Genomic DNA, 19,396 nt, shown 5'->3' on the forward strand with positions numbered 1-19,396 from the left:
GGTGGCTGGGGCTGATGGATGTTGGAATCAAATGACATCCGAAGGGCAACATGCTCTCACTCTTGGTCCTAAATTACCTGGGACCAGAGAGGTGAATTCAATGTACCTGTTTGGCTAGCGGAAGCTTGTAAAAGGACTCCTGCTAGCACAATAGGGCTTTCCCCTCTCCCTGCCATCATGCCTGCTCCAAATCCACCTAGAAGGGTCAGGAGATAGTCTCCCCCAAAAAACAAAGCATGGGGGGGGGGAGAAGAGAAATGATTCTGTTGGGTAAGCACTGTGTTGAATTCCAGTGCATGATTATCTACAAATCACCCCCAAGTAGCTAACTCTGTCTGATCTTCTTCTCCTGCCACCCAGATCTGCCTGTGCCTCCACCAGAGTAAGAAATATGTCAGGTGGACATGAGGGACAGAGCCATTTCTTCTGTAGTGCCAAGAAAATGGGATATCCTGCCAGAGGAAGCTTTCCTGGTCTGGTCCTTGTTCGTCTTTTGGCTGGCAGCTAAGAACCTACCTCTCTTTAGCATTGCCTTTTGATTTTTTACTGCTGCCATTTTTACTCTGTTTTGCATTACACCGTAATTTTACTGCTGTTTGTCAATGTCTGAACCTTTGCTGCAATGAAAGTCGGCCACTTTCATGATAGCAAGCCATATTTATTTACTTTAAACTGTGGCAAATAAATACATTTTAGGCCTTGTTCAACCATGGAGCCTGTCAGTTAATACTGAAGCAGATACCTCTGTGTTTAGTGTTGTTCCCTTCCATCACTGTGTTACAGATAATCCTTACACATTTGAGACTTGGTCACTCGGCGCAGCTTCCTTAGATACCACACAGGCCTTGGCAACTTCCTCTCTTACCGAGCTGAGCCTTTGTTTCTTATGTGAATATCACTAGCAGAGACGGGAAAGGCTGGCGAATCAGGCAAGGCTGGTCTAGACTAAGACGACCAGCAGTTGATAGAAGTTGCCAGAAACGGATGTTTCAGATTCGAGAACTTGCTTTCCAAACCATAACCATGTTCTCTTGACAAAGCTTCCTGTGCATCTGAGAAGAAGATATTGCTGTTCAGTTCAAAGTGGTGTCTCTAAACATTAAGATTTGTGGCTTAAAAATAAAGGCATAGATCTGATGCACCTCTTCCTGCCCGAATGCATGAAACTTGTTGCGACCTAGGCTTGAAGACCAAGGGAGCTAAAAGAACAGATTCCTCCTAATCAGTCCTTATTCTATCACATCCTTGCAAATATCTCTCTGAGTCCCCTTTTCTTCATCACCTCTGCTTGGTTTCCCCCACTGCAATAGTTTTTCCTGTGTGATCCTGTTCCCTTTTATGTTCAGGCTTCTGTGCTACATTCCCACCCACCCCACCCATGTTTCCTGTGTCTTATGTGCACAATGTACACATAACAGCTCTCTTCCAAGGCCACGTACGTAGGCAGCCTGAATGGGGTCAACTGTGCAATTCCAATCCTTAAAATCTGTCGTTCCCCCCCCCCCGACGATCCTTCCATGGACACAGCAACCGAGCAACTTTTAAAAAACCAAACTGTGTCGTGTGTTTTGCTTCTTGTTTTACAATAGCACACAACCTTCTGCTCTTACCATGGGAAGAAAACAATGCAAAACGACAAGGGGGTGGGTTAAAGTAAATAGTGGGGAGGTTAGATCATTTTGTTTCCACTAAACTATTTCTAACTCCTTTCAATTAGCCTTATTGAACTATACATTTTGTCTTAACGGGAGGTTATATGTTACAAGTATTAAAATGAATGGCGAGAGTAGGGCTAGGAGTGTCCTGAAATATATTGGGCAGGGCAACTTGTAAGACCTATATTATTCCCTATATTGGGTGCAAGAAGGGTTTTTTTCTGATGTGACCTACCTTTGCACAATGAACCTCTTTCTATGTAATTAAGTAGCTGTCAATCCTTCTAACATCACTGTGTTTAAGGAACCTACAGGCGTGTGTAGCTGGAAGCTCGAGTCTCTATGGAAAGTTCTGCTAAGAGAGAAGATCTCACCTTCCTTTGTTTCCTCTCCATGCAGTTTTGGGATGCAAGTATAAGAGCAGAGCTTGAACTGCTAGGCAGCCCAGGGCTTGTTGCAAATTGCTGGCTCAATCAACTGGCCAGGCACAGATTCAGTCGATGCATCTTTCTCATCAGTTTCCTGACTATAAATAATTGCGCGAGGAGAAAAAATCACTACCCTTCACCTTTCATTAGTAGCGGCACATGTTTCCCCAGCTGGATCATTTCCATGACAGCTGCTTTATCTTCCTGCAGATCTTTCCCTTTGAATCCATGCTTGATGAAAAGCATTCTTGGGTGGGTAGGTGGGGGAAATACTCCCTGTACCTTTAACTTGCTTGGTTTTAGTGCCACCGTCTAAATCTGAACTTTTTTCTTTCTGTAGGCAAATTCACACCCTTTTATATCCCTTTCAATTGCTTTTAATGTTGTTGTTTTATTTTTAAAGGTATAGTTTTATCACTGCTGTGTTTGATGACCTGGGCTCCTTTGGCAGCAAAGCTGGGATATAAATGCAATAAATTAGTTATAATAATAAAGTCCCAAAAACTCCTAAGCACATTGGTGTCCTGTATTTCTTATCTGCCAGGGTTCTCTAAAACTCTTTTAATGCTTTCCCTCCCAATCGCCTTGTCCTTCTCAACTTTATCTGCTGGAGAAATCCTCATTACATGCTTCCCCTGGTCTGCCCAGATGCTCATCACAGCTTGCCCAAAGAGCAAGAGGAATTTCAATGTGAAAGAGCTGCACTGGGAGACTCTGGAGAGAAGTTTTTGGCAGATTTTATTACAGCAAATTAAATAAGAAAAGAAGAAGACCACCAGAGCTGTGTAAACCAATGCAATTTATAAAGCCACAGGTGCAGCAACCAAGCATGCTGACTTTAGCAGCAGACAAGCATCAAGAAATGAGAGGTACAAAATACAAAGAGGACTCCGACTGAATACAATTTTTTTTTTTTTTAAGAAAAGGAAGGAAGGAAGGATAGGGAGCTACAGTACAAAGGAGGGGAGGCAATAAACTGTTCCATTCACACATCAGCACTGGGAAGTGTGTTACAGACAACATGCTGCAAAGTGGCTCTAGGGCACCCTCCACACACACACACACACACACACACACACACACACACACACACAAAAGCACAACCTGACTGCCCACCCCGATGGATGTCCCTGCCCTCCCCGCTCCAACCTCTGAAGGCAAACGTCTCACAGGAGAGCTGAGCGATTTTACATTCAAAGTTGCGATTTGTCCCCATTCCCCACCCGCTCCACACGAAACAAAAAGCAGCGAAGTTGGGAATGTATCGTCTGTGTGCATTGACACGGCATATTTACAGGACACCGACATCAAACTGGAAGGCTTCACGGCTTCATCAGAACCCCCCGCGCCCCTTCTCTCTCTCTCTCTCTCTCTCTTATCAACCCCTCTCCCAGAGTCAAGACGAGGCCCGGGACGCCGAAGTGAAGAAACGAGAGCGCGTGTCACGCCTTTGCCTTTGTAAACAGTCCCAGCGCTTCGCTTCCTGCGGAGTTCAGCACAGTTCGGCTCCCTCTTGCGAAGTTTGCCCGGTCCTCTGGGTGCCCCTGACGGAGGGGGAAAGGGAGAGGGAGGAGGAGGAGGGTGGGGTAGCCGATCGTTTCCTCCTCGCCCCCCACCCTACCCCATCTCAACTCAAGATATCATACCATAGCCGAGAGAGGAGTTTCCGACGAAGGCACCAACATGGTCCGCACCGTCGAAGTCTTGGCGTGGCCAGGCGGGCTCCGCGGGGCTTCGGAGGGGGTGGGGGAGGTCAGTAGGGCCCCACCACCACCGCCTCCACCTCTTTGGACGGCCGCCTGTCCTTCACCAGAAAGTTGATCATGCCTTCGGACTTGATGAGCAGGTTGCAGCCCAGGAAGAAGATGCCGAAAACGACGGTGAGCGAGAGGACGCACATGACGGCGATCTGCACCACGCGCATGATGTACAGGCTCCTCTCGTCCGGCGCGGTCACCACGAAGCCGTCGTCGGTCACCACCGACCGGGGCGTGACGGAGCGCAGCACCCTCTCCAGAGAGTCGCTGCTGTTGGCAAGGAAGAGCCCCACCACGTCCGTCTGGTTCCCCAGCGAGGCGTTCATGACCCCGGCGGGAGGAAGAGGAAGGGGCTGCGGGCCCTGGCGTCGGAAGACGTGCGTGGAAGAGCTACCCCGGCAGCAAGGAACCAGCCCAGAGAGCCTCATGCGGCAGAGGCAGCGGACCAGGTGCCCGGCGAGGACTTGGGTAGGTGGCGGTAGCAGCAGCCGCGAATTCCGGCGGGGCTGGACGTCCCAGGCAGGAGTCCACGTCGGAGCCGCTCCTTCCCTCCGCTTTCCCCGCTCTCCAGCTAGGACTATTGCGCCCGGAGGAGCCGAACTGGTCCGGCTGGCTGCAAATCGCCGCGGGGAGGTGGCGTGGGCAGAGTGAGGCGTCAGCGGCTGCTCCTCCCGGGGAAAGGGCGCCCCAGATCGGCTCGCCTAGGAAGCTGCAGCGAGAACCTCGAGGGCGCCTCGCCACTTCTTGGAAAGGAAAACGCCGAGGGGAGCGAGCGAGAGCAGGTCGGGTCCTCGGCGAGAGCGCGGCGTCGAGGGCGAGCGGACAAGCAGAAAGGGAGAAGTGACCCGCTCTGCGCCTCCGAGCGGCTCTTTTGGCGCAGCGCACGGCGGGAGCGCACAAGCGCCCACCTCCTCTCGTCAGCGGACTGTCGGCTCGGCCTCACGGCATGGCTCGCGGGGCGGGGCCCACGGGCATCAACTCCCCTCCCCTCCTGGAAGGCGCTGCGAACTGGGCAAGGCGAAACCGCGGGCTCCTGCCTTCCTCATTGCGCCTCGCCGCTTTTCCCGGCAGTTGGAGAGTTTCCATTGGTTTTCTTGCTAAACTTTTACGCACTTGGAAGCGGCTCGGGAACGCTTTTGTGGGAGGCGGGATATAAATGGTTGACTCAGAAAAATAGATGTACTGTAGATCAAAATGTGCAGCAGAAAAAATGCTTGATAGTGCACCTGCTTATAGCAGCTGGAATGACCACGGCACAGCTTGGGGAAAACGAAGTGATAAGCTGAAAGGCTGTAGGGACCAAAGACAAAAGGACGATTTCTGACTTTGTTTCATGTGTAAGCAAGGAGGAACATAGCCGAGGATCCCCCCAAGCCCCTCCCCCCGCCTCGCCCGACGAATGAATATGGCTAATGCAGTGACTCAGGGCACTTGAATACTTCCATTACTTTCCTTTGATATAATACGGTCCATGTTTTGTAACTTTGTCTTGTTTAACCATTATGCCTGTGCTACAGTCAGATACTTTCAGACGCCCCCTTCCAGGCATTCACACACCTATGGTTTGTTTATTTCAGTTTTATGTCCGTTTTTGTTCTACAGTTACCTACAATTGTATATGGATATTGTCATCGGATCCTGTCTGATAACACTATAATTTTGTACAACCTTTGTTTTGGTGAAAATTAATAACAATATTTTAAAGCTTAATGTGGATTTTGATTCCTCGCTCCTTTACTCTTAGGAGTGCCTTGCACGAGAGTGGAGGAAATAGATTTTCATCACTGCTGGGGCATAGGCAATCCATTGCCTCTCTACCCGGAAGCAGGCAGTGGTGTTGCCTGGGCAGGAGGGCAGGGCAGCAGCAGGGGCCCCCAACACAACACAGTTGGCTTACAATCATAGAATTGTAGAGTTGGAAGGGACCCCGAGGATCATCTAATCCAACTCCCTGCAGTGCAAGGATATGCAGCTGCCCCATACAGGGATCCAAACTTCAACCCTGGCACCATTAGTACCATGCTCTAATCAACACAGCTATCCAGGCTTACTAAGTTCATTACCATCTCAAGACACACACCCCCCATATAACAATTAAGCCCATATTCAAAAAATGCTCTAACTGGACCACTGGAATTAAGTCCATTGAGCTGGATGGGAGTTATTCCCTGGTAAGCACATACAGGATTGCCACTTATGGGTGGTCTTATATGGATTGGGTTTCACAGGGAACATAGGAACATAAGAAGTTGCCTTTAAAAGTAGGTTTTCCCAAGGAAAGCAGTGGAGCAAATGAAAAACCTCTCAGACCCATATCTAGAAAACCCATGACAAATGGAGGAAAACAAGGGACAAGTGCAGTTAAGCCCTTACTCTCACTGCAGCCTAGAATAGGTTTAGGATTGCAGCCTGATTTAAATAAACTGTAGTATACTATACACAATACTGTAAAAAGCAGAAACATACGACTCTCATAAAACATCTAGCTGTATTAACAACAGCAAGGACTGCATTATTTGAAGGAAGAGCAACATTTTCCTCCCCCCCCCCAATATTTTGGATTGAATCCTAGGAAAATGTAATGTCCCATTTTTTGAAGATCATGAGTTCTTTGTGTAAATGCTTTTAATAGTCTCAACATCTGTTTTCGGAATTCAAAATATTATTTTTAGAATCATGGCTAACACAAAGCATGGCTCAGATGCTGAATCCAAATCTTTGTTTAATGTGTGGGTGGGGGTCAAACATGTGTACAGTAGAATCGAAAATTGCAATGCAGGAATCTCAACTAAAGCATCCATGACAGATGGCCATCCAACGTCTGCTTAAAAACCACCAAGGAAGGAGAGTCCACCATTTCCCAAGGGAGTCCGTTCCACTGTCAAAACAGTTCTTACTTTCAGAAAGTTCTTCCTGATGTTTTGTCAGAATCTCCTTTCTTGTATTTTCAATCCATTGGTTCAAGTCCTACCCTCCAGAGCAGGAGAAAACAAGCTTGTTCCATCATGTGGCACTGGAAGATGGCTATCATTTCTCCTCCTTTTTTTCTCTTCAGTCTCCTTTTTTTCCAGGCTAAACATCCCCAACTCCCTCAACCATTTCTGACAAGGCTTGGTTTCCAGACCCTTTAGCATAAGCCCCTTAGCACAGTGATAGCTCACATGCTGGGACTCCCATCATGCCAAATCATTGGCCATGCTGGCTGAGGCTGATGAGTTTTGGAGTCCAACATTACCTAGAAGGCATCACTTTGGCTGTGCTGCCTCTGCCTTAGCAGATTACTAGTCTTTATCAACAGCAGCAGTCCTGAACATCTTAAATGCAAGGTCCCCTATTTCTTCTTGATCCTCCTCACCTACAATAATCAAGCTTTTTCAGCAGGATGCTTTAGGTGTTCATTTTACATATTTATGGAATCCTTAAATTAATATAGTTATCATGATCAACTTTGTGATTCACACCATCAAAACTGACAGTGTGGGTCATATATATCAGGCAGGTTTACATCCGGAGATTCCATGTGTACAAGACCTGTAAACTGAAAATATGTTCTTTGTTCCAGTTGTACACTTTGGGATTTTGGTGGAAGTGAAGAGTGGCGTTAGAAAACCCAGCAAGATCTAACTAGATCAAAACATTCACTTAAACTCATCTATTTGCTAGTTGCAAAGTCAGGTCCCTGGAGGGCCTCATGTATTTGAAAGACCACCTGTCTTCTTTCCCCATCTGCATCCAGGCAACTCAAGAACAACCTGCCAAGTTCCCAAACAAGGAACATGATAAATGTAGCAATTGGATTAAATATAGAGAGGAACGGAGGAATAATCAATTTATGGAGCCTGTTCACCCAATACTTTGGTAAACAGAAATGATAGAAAAATATTCAGATGATGTGGGTATTAGCTCTTTCCAGTGAATACAAATGTCCACAGTATTTGTTCTAAAACACTCTGGTTAAGACTCTGAAGGCATGTGACTCAAACTGTGTGCATCCCAGTCAGTTGCTAACGGCACCAGGTCTTTCTAGACACACATGAACATTAGTTTTGCCAATATAAATGTGTCACAATGCTGAGGATTCAGAACCTGGATCTTCCAAAATGTTAGTCACAATCCAAAAATACTGCTAAATGTTGACCTTGAGGAATACAAGAGGAATACAGAAGCAGCTTCGGTTGAAAGTGTTTGCACAAGCAATGTAAACCTTTAACAATGGAGTTGTATTGACGGCCACACCAAGTGGGGTTTATGGGTTTACCAACCAACTTGACCTTTTCTGGTTGTATGCCACTTTGTTGAAATCACTTCATGTACACCAATATTGTAGAATAAATTTTCTGTGTATATGCAGGACACAGTTCTGGTTTTTGAATGGGAAGGTTGTCTGAATGTTTCTGTGTGCCTATTAAGGACATAGTTCTCAATTTGACTGTTTGAACAGCCATAGCTCAGCATACATAATGCACATCGTCAGTCTCTGGCATCTCAAGGCAGGTCTGGGAAAGAACTCTGCTTTCAGAAACCCACCTTAGATTCAGAAAATCTAAGTAATTACCATCCAGTTGTCAAACTCCACGAAAAATATCCAAGTGCTCTTGGTGGAAACTGATTTTCTAGATCAGTTTCAATCAATGTTTAGGCCCAGTTTTGGCACAGAAACTGCTTTGGTTGCTGTGTAAGATGACCCCGTGGTCTTCCAGAAGTTGTTGGACTCCAACTCACATCATGCTTTGGCATTGACCATGCTGGCCGGAGTATTTTCTCAAGCATGCATATAGCCATCTGGTAACCTGGTCATCTCTATGGTCCTTTCAAATGGTGAACAGCATTTTATGACCCACTGCATCCAGGCAGAAATGCAGGGAAGAAGTGGAATGGGTGGCTGGCTGGTTTTCTGTGATCCTAGTAACCAAAGAGAAATGGAGTCTTTTCCCTGCCCTAGGAGGAACAATAAAGGTTTGAGCAGGAACATTAAGCCAGTTCTTGAATTAAATTCATTAACACAACCTAGACAATTACATTTTGATCCCTCTTCCAGAAGCTATAGAAGATGAACAATAATGTAGGCTCTGCTGGATACAATGGATATGTGTCTGTGTGTATCTAAGGCAGGCGCTGTGGTCTAAACCACAGAGCCAAGGGCTTGCTGATCAGCAGGTTGGTGGTTCGAATCCACGTGACAGGGTGAGCTCCCTTTGCTCAGTCCCTGCTGCTGCCAACCTAGGAGTTCGAAAGCCCATCAAAGTGCAAGTAGATAAATAGGTACCACTCTGGCGGGAAGGTAAACGGCATTTCCGTGTGTTGCTCTGGTTTGCCAGAAGCAGCTTAGTCATGCTGGCCACATGACCTGGAAGCTGTATGCCAGCTCCCTCAGCCAGTAAAGTGAGATGAGCTCCACAACCCCAGAGTTGTCTGCGACTGGACCTAACGGTCAGGGGTCCCTTTACCTTTACCTAAAGTAGGCTCTGGAGAGTCTGAACATTGGCACTGACTCAGTCTCGAATAGCTCCTTAAGAGTACATCTGAGCTTCGACTTGAGCAGCCTTGAAGCTGCTCTTGATCCATGCGAGTGTCCGAAGCAACCATTGGTCAACTGTAGAATGGCGAGAAATAATTAGAAACAGCATAGCAATGTGATTTTGGCACACACACCTATTCTGTATTAAGGTAACCCAGATTTTGTCCAGCTGAATTCTATGGCCTGCATACATCACAAGGGCACCCTTGTTTATTTTGCACAGTACCTTGGTTCTCAAACTTAATCCATTCTGTCAGTCTGTTCAACTCCCAAAACCATTTGAAAACCAAGGCACGGCTTCTGATTGGCTGCAGGAGCTTCCTGCACTCAAGAGGAAGCTGCATTGGACGTTTGGCTTTAGAAAAACATTCACAAACCAGAATACTTCTGTGCTTGTGGCGTTCAGGAGCCAAGCCATTTGAGTACCAAGGTACCACTATATATTACTTTAGTTGTCATGGGAGAGGCACTCTGGTCCAGTTCTGTTACTATTGGCAATCTGGCACCTCGACTCTCCACCTTGGCTTCTGAAGTGGTCGGTGTTTGGCACAGATTATGAAGCCAATCATTGCAGGCATAGCAGAAAGACCTTTTGTTTTTTACTGTTATTATTAAATGAAAATTGAGATTCTGTTCAGCTCTCTGCATGATGCCAAATTTCAATTTTACATGGTGCATTATGAACCTAAGAAGAGCCCTGCTGCACAACATTAGCAGTAAATATAGTTTAAAGCTATCCAAATCAGTCTAATCAGCACAGTATCAACTAGATTTTGGGAGTAGCCCAGGGTCGGCTCTGCCCAGGTCAACATTCAAAGAAGAATCACAATCACAATGCTTTCTTGAAGAAACTCCAACCAGAAAAAGCAGCAGTAACCAACAGTAAAATCAATCCTAAGATATATTCAGGGAGCAGAGCAATTTGTACTAGAAAGCATAATTCATTCTCTCTCTCCCTCATCTTTTGTTTTGAAATAATAAGAGTAAAAACAGGGCAGTGTTTTCTGAGGGCAAGGGTAGTGGTGTTCTCCACCTGCCTTGTTCTGTAATTTAGTCTGGGAAAAGGAAAAGGAATAGATCAAACACAGAGCATATTCCAGGTCATGCAGTGACATCTAGTGTGTGTTAGGCACAACAGTCACTAGGCAATTTTTCCAGCTGAATTTACAGACAGTGGCTTTTGAAAGTATAAAAAGTGCTCAAGAAATGTAGACTCAGTGTGTCTCCTTCTTACTTAGGAAATAAGAACTGTTGCGAAAGATTCAATGATACATCTTGTGTCTGCACTCATTAAAAAAAAAAAATCTGTCTTTGAGTCTCTCTGTGTTCTCTCCACTTCAGTGTGCAATTCAGGTTCCAAGCTGCTCTGCATAAATCGAAGCTCTGTGTTTCCCCCCATTCACTATAATGGGGAACCTAAAAAATGGTTATATCATTTCCCCTCTTTGGCCAAAATGGATAAAATTTAAAGACACAGGAGCCATTCCAGAGTAGATTAAGCCTGCCAACTTTCAGACAAATAGGTCCAGGGCTTTTTGTGGGGGAAATAAAAGGGAATAACCTCCGTCCATGATTCCTTATGAGAAAGAGGAAGGAAAACATGGATTTATCTAGCTGCAAGTGGAAGAAGACTGGGCAATGATAAATGCCATAGCTGTTGCCCTCTGCATTCTGTTGGCGAAGGGGAGGCAGCCCACCCTTTATATCCACTAAACTTCCATGTGCTATTGTGACATCACAGGTAGCCTATAATAAAAATAAAAATAAAAATATATAGCCAACAGTAACAACTTGGAAAGCTTCACAATTGTGGGTGTACTTCAGTTGTTGTTTATTTGTGTGCTCCTTTATTACTAAAAGTATTTATTAGAACCCACCCTTCACCTGTACTGATACCAAGAGGGACCAGACCATAAAACTATTGTAGGGACCTTTCTTCAGCTCAAGGGACTCCATCCCTTGTAGGAAACCTTCCAGGTTCAGAGCCAGGGGCAAAGGGAAGTGGAGCAATAAATGTGACTCTTATCTTGGTACTGTGAGCATTTGTTTCAATATGCACAAGTGGCAACATGCAAAGGATGAGAAGTAGCCCCCATGCCTTTCCTTGAGTTGACATGGTTTGCCTGTATTTTGTCCTTGGGTATCTCTAGCTAAGTGCAAATTGCTGTGTGCAAATTGCTGTGTGAGAAGCCACTCTCAGTGAGCCGCAGCTGTTCGCCCAGCTGTCTTACTGCAGGCCTGAAGGCAAATGCATTTTCATACAGTTCTTTCTCTTCGCGCTTACAGAATCCTTTCTTGTTCCCCTACAGCAGGGGTGGAGAACCTCTTCCAGACCAACGGCTGCATCCCCCCTTACAGGGGCCACAAGCAAAAACGGGTGGCGTAATGAATGCAGATTTTACCTCTGTACAGTAAGCTAGTTGCGTGGCGAGTTCCAGCCCCCCCAGTGGAAATAAAGACACATGACACAATTATTTAAGGTTAATGGGCTAAATATAGCCACAACTTTATTGGTTAGAGGTGATGAGCAGTATTGGCTTAGGCATTGGTCCTAACTGACTATCCAGCTTCAGCCCGTCCACTTGAAGTCCGGGAAGGGTAAACCACCAGTAGGGGGAGTCCTGCTGATGCACATCAACTCAGAACCGCCCCCCCCCAGGGTCACTGCTCGGGGGCGTGCCTTAGGCCCTCACCTCCATAGGCTTCGGACAGGGCCACGCCCCCCGGAATCCTTTGTTGGACTACCCTTCAATATGCGGGGCAGGTGATGGCACTTCCTCCCCTCTTCCATCTACATAACAATACCAATACCAATGCCTAACTGCCAAGAAAGTTGTGACGATTTGCTATGAGGTAGGCAAAAAACCAAGTGGCTGGTGCCAATTTGCCATGTAGAAAAAATTCCTACCAGGCCCCTCAATGGCAACCAACCGAGGTCCATAGCAAGGTCAAGGACGAAAACCTCAAAGGGCGGGAGGGTGGGAAACTGGAGCAGCTGGAGGTGGCAAAAGAGGGAGATCCTCAGCCGCACCAACGATAAATAGGGCTGGCCACGCCCCCTGAGCCAGCCGATTGGCTGTCCAGGGGGTGACGCAGCCGGGGATTCCCTCAATTGCGCGGAGGCTGAGAGCCAGCCCCACGCGTGTGGTGGGGGCGGAAGTGGCTTTTCCATGTACATACACACACACAGTGTGGTGTAGTGGTTAAGAGCGATAGACTCGTAATCTGGTGAACCGGGTTCGCGCCTCCGCTCCTCCACATGCAGCTGCTGGGTGACCTTGGGCCAGTCACACTTCTCTGAAGTCTCTCAGCCCCACTCACCTCACAGAGTGTTTGTTGTAGGGGAGGAAGGGAATGGAGAATGTTAGCCGCTTTGAGACTCCTTCGGGTAGTGATAAAGCGGGATATCAAATCCAAACTCATCCTCCTACACACACACACACAGAGACACAGCCTCTCCATCCTTCATTAAAGCATGCAAGAGGCATTATGGGAGTTCAATGAAATGTTCCAGCCAGGCAAAACCATTCAGGGAGGATGTGAAACAGGTCTAATGGCAGGTTTGACTGCAGAGGGGTTTGGCCTGAGGAGAGTCCTAAGGGTCAGACAGAGACTTGAAGTTAAGCAAGAAGCACCATCACAGTTCCAGGAAACATTCCAACCAGGGCAAAACTTCTTGAGGAGGGTGAGGAGCGAGGCTGGTGAGCATCCTGAAGGTCAGACAGCACGCCTGGAAAACTGCATTAAGCCCACAGGCTAAAGTGGGGTAGAATCCTCAGGCTTTTGCACTGCTTCATATTTACAACGTGTAAATATGTAGCAGTAAGGCAGATGAAATGCACCACCAACACAATATTCATGTAATATATCATGCACATACTGTACATTCCGTACCATTCTCTCTTTTATTCCAGAAGAACATGGACCAGATCAGAGGTTTAGTCTAGCCTCTTGTTTCTCACTGTGGTCAATTAGATGCCTATGAGAACATCCACCAATGGGACACAAGGGCAATAGCTGCAGTTCCCTAGGAACCGGTATTCATCATATGGATACTGCCTCTGATCCCAGTCATCTTACAAGTAGCCACATACATCTCTATTTCCTCACATCCAGAAACGCAAGAAGAGCTAGAAGCTCAGCCTTGCCCTCACCAGTTCTGGAAGGCTCCTATAGAAGGGTCCTGTATGCACAGAGACTTTGCGCCTGCCCATTAGGGGAAATAGGAAGCCTCGAACATATATTTTTTAGATGTCCTTTTTAGGTTGAGATTCGTAGAGACACCATTGATACTTTGCTGAAGAGGCTCGCCGATCTTTCAGACAAGTCTAAACTTAATTCTCTCCTCTTAGGCAAAGATCATAAGATGTCCTGGCTGGTAGCCAGATTCTGCGCCCAGATTTGTAGGCACAGATCATCCTCTAGTATAAAATAGCTTACTAGGGAAATGGTGAAGTTGCCCTTTGGGGCGCCTCAGGGTCAATTTTTTTATGGTAGCCCAAATCTCAGTTGTACGGGTGTATGTATAAATCTCAATTTTAACTCATGAGCTATCGCTGCAATCTGCTCCGATTGTATATTTTATCTTTATGAACGCTGTTTTTATTGTGTTATGTTATGTGAGCTGGTCTTTGACCGTAATAAATTATCTATCTAACTAGCCACATACTTCAGAAATTTGTCTGATCCCCTTATTTCAATGCCGCTTCTACCCTGTTCTGTACTGAACATGGGGTTGCTTAGCTTACCTCATTTGAGATTGCGATAAACATCACCTGCTGTTTTGGCAGGTTAGATTAGTGCCATCTAGACCTTCTGCAGTCTTGTCATTGTAGAAGACTGCCATCTGACTTAGCTTGCCGGTGAACATCTGCTGTCTCTGAGGGTATTTGTAGCAGCCACGAAGTGTTCAACGCTGTCAATATTCACAGCTTGCACCTGTCTTCCCGTAGGTTGCAGATGAAAATATATTTCTTTATAACAGAGAGATTTAATTATTTTGTGCTCCGTACTGATCTCAGTGACGTTAGTGGGACATGTCCAGGATATATAGATATGGATCATTCTAGAAGTTATTGCTGCATTTTATTCAACATGCATTTGTTTCCATTATGTAGCAGTTCTTAATGGTGCCATGCTTAATTGTGGACTGTTGCTATAATAAACCCTGGCTTCATAAAAGACGGTAGGGGCCAGTTCCCACTTTATGCCTGCACACACACAGGTGCTTTGTAGGAGCAAACACCATGAAGTGGAAATGTGCTTGTAAATGCACAGTAGAACAGGCCAGGAAGAGAGAGGTTGCCAGTTTGAATAAGTCTTCACTGAACTCCTGGAACCTAAATAACTAGCACCTGCTCCTGAATGTTCTCTGCTTGGATACAGTGTTTGAGTGTGTGGTGGTAGCTCAGCTACAGACTACCTGGGATGAGACTGATGATCTGGATTCATTTCAGTCCAGTTTGCAGCTTGGTTTCCCAGCTGAAACCAGCTTGGCCACTCCAGGGAATGAATGTGGGCAATGAGAGTTCTTTTTCAGAATATGGGTAATGAGATTCCTGCTGATTCCCCTGGACTTCTTAGTGGACACATACCTTACCTGGGCACTCCAGTCAACATCTGTGGCCCTACTCCATGCCCCTCTACCATCAGAAGTGCAGTGGGCCTATGTCCGTATGTTTGTCATGGCAGCATATCTGTGGAATTGCCTGCTAAAGGAATTCTCCTGGTTCCATCTCTGCATACCATTTGGGGGAAAGGGAAATTTGGTCATTTCAGGGGCCTTCAATGAAAACACAACATGAAAGGATTATAATTGCCTATGGTGGTTGTTTTGAATTGCCTTTATACTATATTGTTTTATTAGTCTGATATTATTATTATTTCTATATTTGTACTTATGAGGCAGCTTGATTCCTACCCCCCTGTTCTATTCCTTTTCTTTCATTGTTTCTACCCGAGAATATCACATAATGATGTCTAATTAACAAACAGAAAATGGCTTTGGAGAAGAGGGAATAATACCAACATAGCAGGGCTCAAGCTGCATATTGTCAGAGCACAGCGCCGCGTCTCTCATAGGCACTGCTAGCGCTAGGGTGGACATTAAAATGCAGGGCTTAAATTTACTTCTCCTTCACTTCCTCTCTCAAATGTGTCATTTTAAATTTCTATCCTCCCTTTTTTTTGCATTGTATCTCAGCCTCTGTCAATCTGGCAGTAGGAGAAAATTCATTAAAATGTACAACCAGCAAGGTGACCCACATGTTGGCTTGGCAGATTCCATGTTGTTGTTTAGTCGTTTAGTCGTGTCTGACTTTTCATGACCCCATGGACCAGAGCACGCCAGGCACTCCTGTCTTCCACTGCCTCCCGCAATTTGGTCAAACTCATGCTGGTAGCTTCGAGAACACTGTCCAACCATCTCGTCCTCTGTCGTCCCCTTCTCCTTGTGCCCTCCATCTTTCCCAACATCAGGGTCTTTTCCAGGGAGTCTTCTCTTCTCACGAGGTGGCCAAAGTATTGGAGCCTCAGCTTCAGGATCTGTCCTTCCAGTGAGCACTCAGGGCTGATTTCCTTAGGAATGGAGAGAGGTTTGATCTTCTTGCAGTCCATGGGACTCTCAAGAGTCTCCTCCAGCACCATAATTCAAAAGCATCAATTCTTCGGCAATCAGCCTTGCCAAGAAAACTCCATGGACAAAACAACAGGCAGATTCCATACTATGCTTATTATTATTATTATTATTATTATTATTATTATTATTATTCATTGTTATTCATTATTTATTGAATTTATATACCATCCTATACCCAGAGGTCTCAGGGCAGTTCACAAAGGTTAGGATTTGATTAATGAGTCCCATCAGAAGAAGCTTTGCACAAGGGCTTCGGCTTGTGCAACAGGGCTTCCCTTCTCTCCTCCCTCCATGAACCTTGTGCACCCCCCAAAAAAATGGCTCAGGGTGCTAAGAGATGCCCAAGAACAGCTCACAGTGGGATGAGAAGGGGGATGCTTGCCCTAGTGGAACAATTGCCCTAACATGATGTTGAATTCCTCCCCTTTTCTCTAGAATAGAAGCAACTGTGTTTGGAAAAGATGGGCTGGGTAGAAGAACATGCACATGTTGACACAATAGACAGTACATGAATCGATCAAACTTTGATTAATTCTAAGAAATAGTTAAGCTAAGGCTTAATACAAGCTCACAACTCCAAGCAACTAGAGCTTGCCAAGTAAGTGGGAGTGAAGTTTAGCACATAGTGAAGTTTTAAAAATACTGTAGGCAAGATTTTTAAACAAAGAATTGATGAAGAGTTGATGAACACAAGTTTTGCTCGTCGAATGTCTGACTGAGGAACCTAGGGGAGGGGCATGTTGTGCCATCTGGAACACGCAGAGCAAGAAACTGGATGAGGGATTATCACTGATAATGATAATGAAATCTATGGAGCCCATCAGAAAGAGACATCCCAAGTTGGATGGAGGTAACAAAGGGGGATTAAAAAAAAACCCCCTGTGGTCTGGAGGAGTAGAGGGGAGAAGGAACTAAGTGCTGGAGAGAGCAGGGTGGGGAGCAGAGACACATGGGATAGAGAAACTTGCTAGAGAGTAACTAGGTAAGTGCAGGAGGTGGCGCTGGGTTGAGGGTTAAGGTCTGACCCTGGAGGCAATTGGAGGCCACCTGTGATCACAGGTATTTGAGATTTCCCTGAGCAATGCCCCTCATTTAGAGAACAGGCTTTAGGAAGATCCATAATGTGTGACAAATTTCATTACATCTGTTCATATCTCTAGATCTCCATGCACCCATCTTTAACACTAATGGACTCTTATTATTTATTGTTAGCTGAGATATATGTGGATTTATTTAAAGTTTAAGCCTATAATCTTCTTTGCTATAGCTTTGACACCACAGATGCCTTTTAAATGCATGCATTTAACATGTTACTTATTTGGAGAATGTGTCTTGGAAAAGCAACTTGCCTATATTTTCTCTGGCAGGATAATTACATGTGGTATCTTTTGGCTTACTGTACAAGCACCTCTTTTGAACAGTTAAGTTCATTCTTTATTGGCTCAGTCGGTGCTATTTACAGACAGCCTTTTGCACTTGGGTGAGCAGCACGATGACCATCACATCACACATGCAGGGCTGAGAAGCTCAGGTGCTTTCAAGGTCTGTGGATTTCTCAAGCGTACAGGCTGCCTTGGCAAGATATGACTTCATTCAGCTAATTGGCCACGAATTGCTCATAAACAGCATACCACTGCAGCGTATTGTGACAGAGTCATGCAGTCATCTCCCTGAAGCACCTTAGCAGGCAATGTGACTAATGCTTATTATAATCATTGGTTGTTTTTTTTTCCATTTCCATTTTTTATTGCCTTAATTTGCTATATGGCCCCAAAGGCAAGGAAGACACAATATTTCCATCTGTGGGCCTTGAACTTGACAACTGCTGATGTGAAAATGGCAGATTCCTTCCCTACCCACCCCCAACCTCCATATAACTATAGTCCATTTTAGGCAGCATGCCTTACAACTAACAGGCTCTCATTTACTGTCTTTTAAAAAATATATTTATTCTATTTCTAAGTAGAAAAGGGACATGGAATGTTCCGGCTCATTAGCACCCTTCACGAATGTCCTTTTTATCAAAAAAAAACACCTCGCAGGAGCACCTTTATCATACCTTGCCTTCCGAGGGGGGAACTACATTGCTCTCTGAGCTAATCTCTTTCTCCCTCCCAATGTTGGTTTATAGACTTGCAAAGAGCTCTGTCTCATTAATGGCTGTATTTTAAATATATTTATTCTACTTCTATGTAGTGAAAAAGGAGGGGGAGGGGGACAAGAACATTCCAGCTCATTAGATCCTCTTCATTTAAGGGAAATTTAATGAAGCAATCGAACAGGTGCTTTTTCATTCCCCCACCACCACCCCCATCCCTAAAGAGAGAGATTGAGAGAGCGCGTTCCTATTACGCTCTGCCCGCCAGCAGAAAAACTCAGAGCTAATATCTCACCTCGGTGTCCTCTGGAATCCAGGGCTTAATATTCAATATTTCACTTGCACATTTTTCATTGGCAAAAGTACAGGGTGTGATAATGGAACATTAGAAAATAAGGCCATCCGTCCTTGAAGCCTAGCTCGCCCTATTAGAATTAGCTCCTCTATGAGGTGGCGGGAGAGGCACCTCCATCACAAGAGAGATCCTTTCCTTCTCATGTCCCATCTTAATGGAGGGCATGAGAAAGAGGTACCTATGAAAGAACTCTGGCAGAACAAATTGATAGAATACACATAATTAGGTAACTATGACCACAAAATTAAGAAACAAGGATGAGTCACAGATAAGAGAAGCGTGGAAATGTTTTGGAGAATATCTTAGAGGGTACAATATTCCATTAACACAATATTCCATTAACATATGAGCAACAGATGACATCAGATAAAGGGAGATTTGAAAGGAAACAGGTGGAATATCAGGAAATGCAGCTGACCAAGGTTTGCTTAGAATGTCATGGAGAAATGAAGTCCTAGGAAAAGGGATAAATGACGGATATGTGTGTATAAAAGTTGTAAAAATGCATAGATAATTTTTTTAAAAAGAAAGAAAATGAATTTGTACTGGAGAAGTGCCAATCACTGATTGTGATAAGAAACATACCAGCACATGGAAGAAAGGGATATAAGACACATTCTAAACCCAGAACATATTGACAACATGAATGTTGAGAATATTAAGAATGGCTGCATACATACCATATATTTAGAGCACATTTAACGTATGTGCTCCTCACCTAGGATCCCAGGAACTATAGTATACCTCTCACAGAGGTATACTCTCCAGCTTCCTTAGCAAACCACAGTTCCCAGGATTCTGAATGGGGAACCATGTGCTTTAAAGTTATGGTGTGTGCACAGCCAGTGTTTCAGTGCTCAATAGTCCCAATCTGGGGTCTGAAGACCCTCATCAACAGATAGTGCTGATATCTTTGCATGGTCTGATGAACTGACACCAGTCTGGTTC

At 45.3% G+C, this 19,396-nt stretch overlaps 1 protein-coding gene across 1 annotated transcript; it reads right to left on the reverse strand.

Annotated features, from left to right (window-relative positions):
- Window positions 1-2,864: 2,864 nt before the first annotated feature.
- On the reverse strand, window positions 2,865-5,206 carry RPRM (reprimo, TP53 dependent G2 arrest mediator homolog). Its single transcript, XM_082192687.1, has one exon. The coding sequence runs from the start codon at window positions 4,266-4,268 to the stop codon at window positions 3,837-3,839; it is 432 nt and encodes a 143-aa protein (XP_082048813.1). The 5' UTR covers window positions 4,269-5,206; the 3' UTR covers window positions 2,865-3,836.
- Window positions 5,207-19,396: the final 14,190 nt, after the last annotated feature.

The sequence above is a fragment of the Podarcis vaucheri genome (assembly GCF_965113315.1).
Source record: "Podarcis vaucheri genome assembly, chromosome: 1".
Classification (NCBI taxonomy): Eukaryota; Metazoa; Chordata; class Lepidosauria; order Squamata; family Lacertidae; genus Podarcis; species Podarcis vaucheri.

Excerpts from the sequence above, each read along its gene's own strand:
- RPRM (XM_082192687.1), bottom strand. The coding sequence starts at position 4,268 with ATGAGGCTCTCTGGGCTGGTTCCTTGCTGCCGGGGTAGCTCTTCCACG.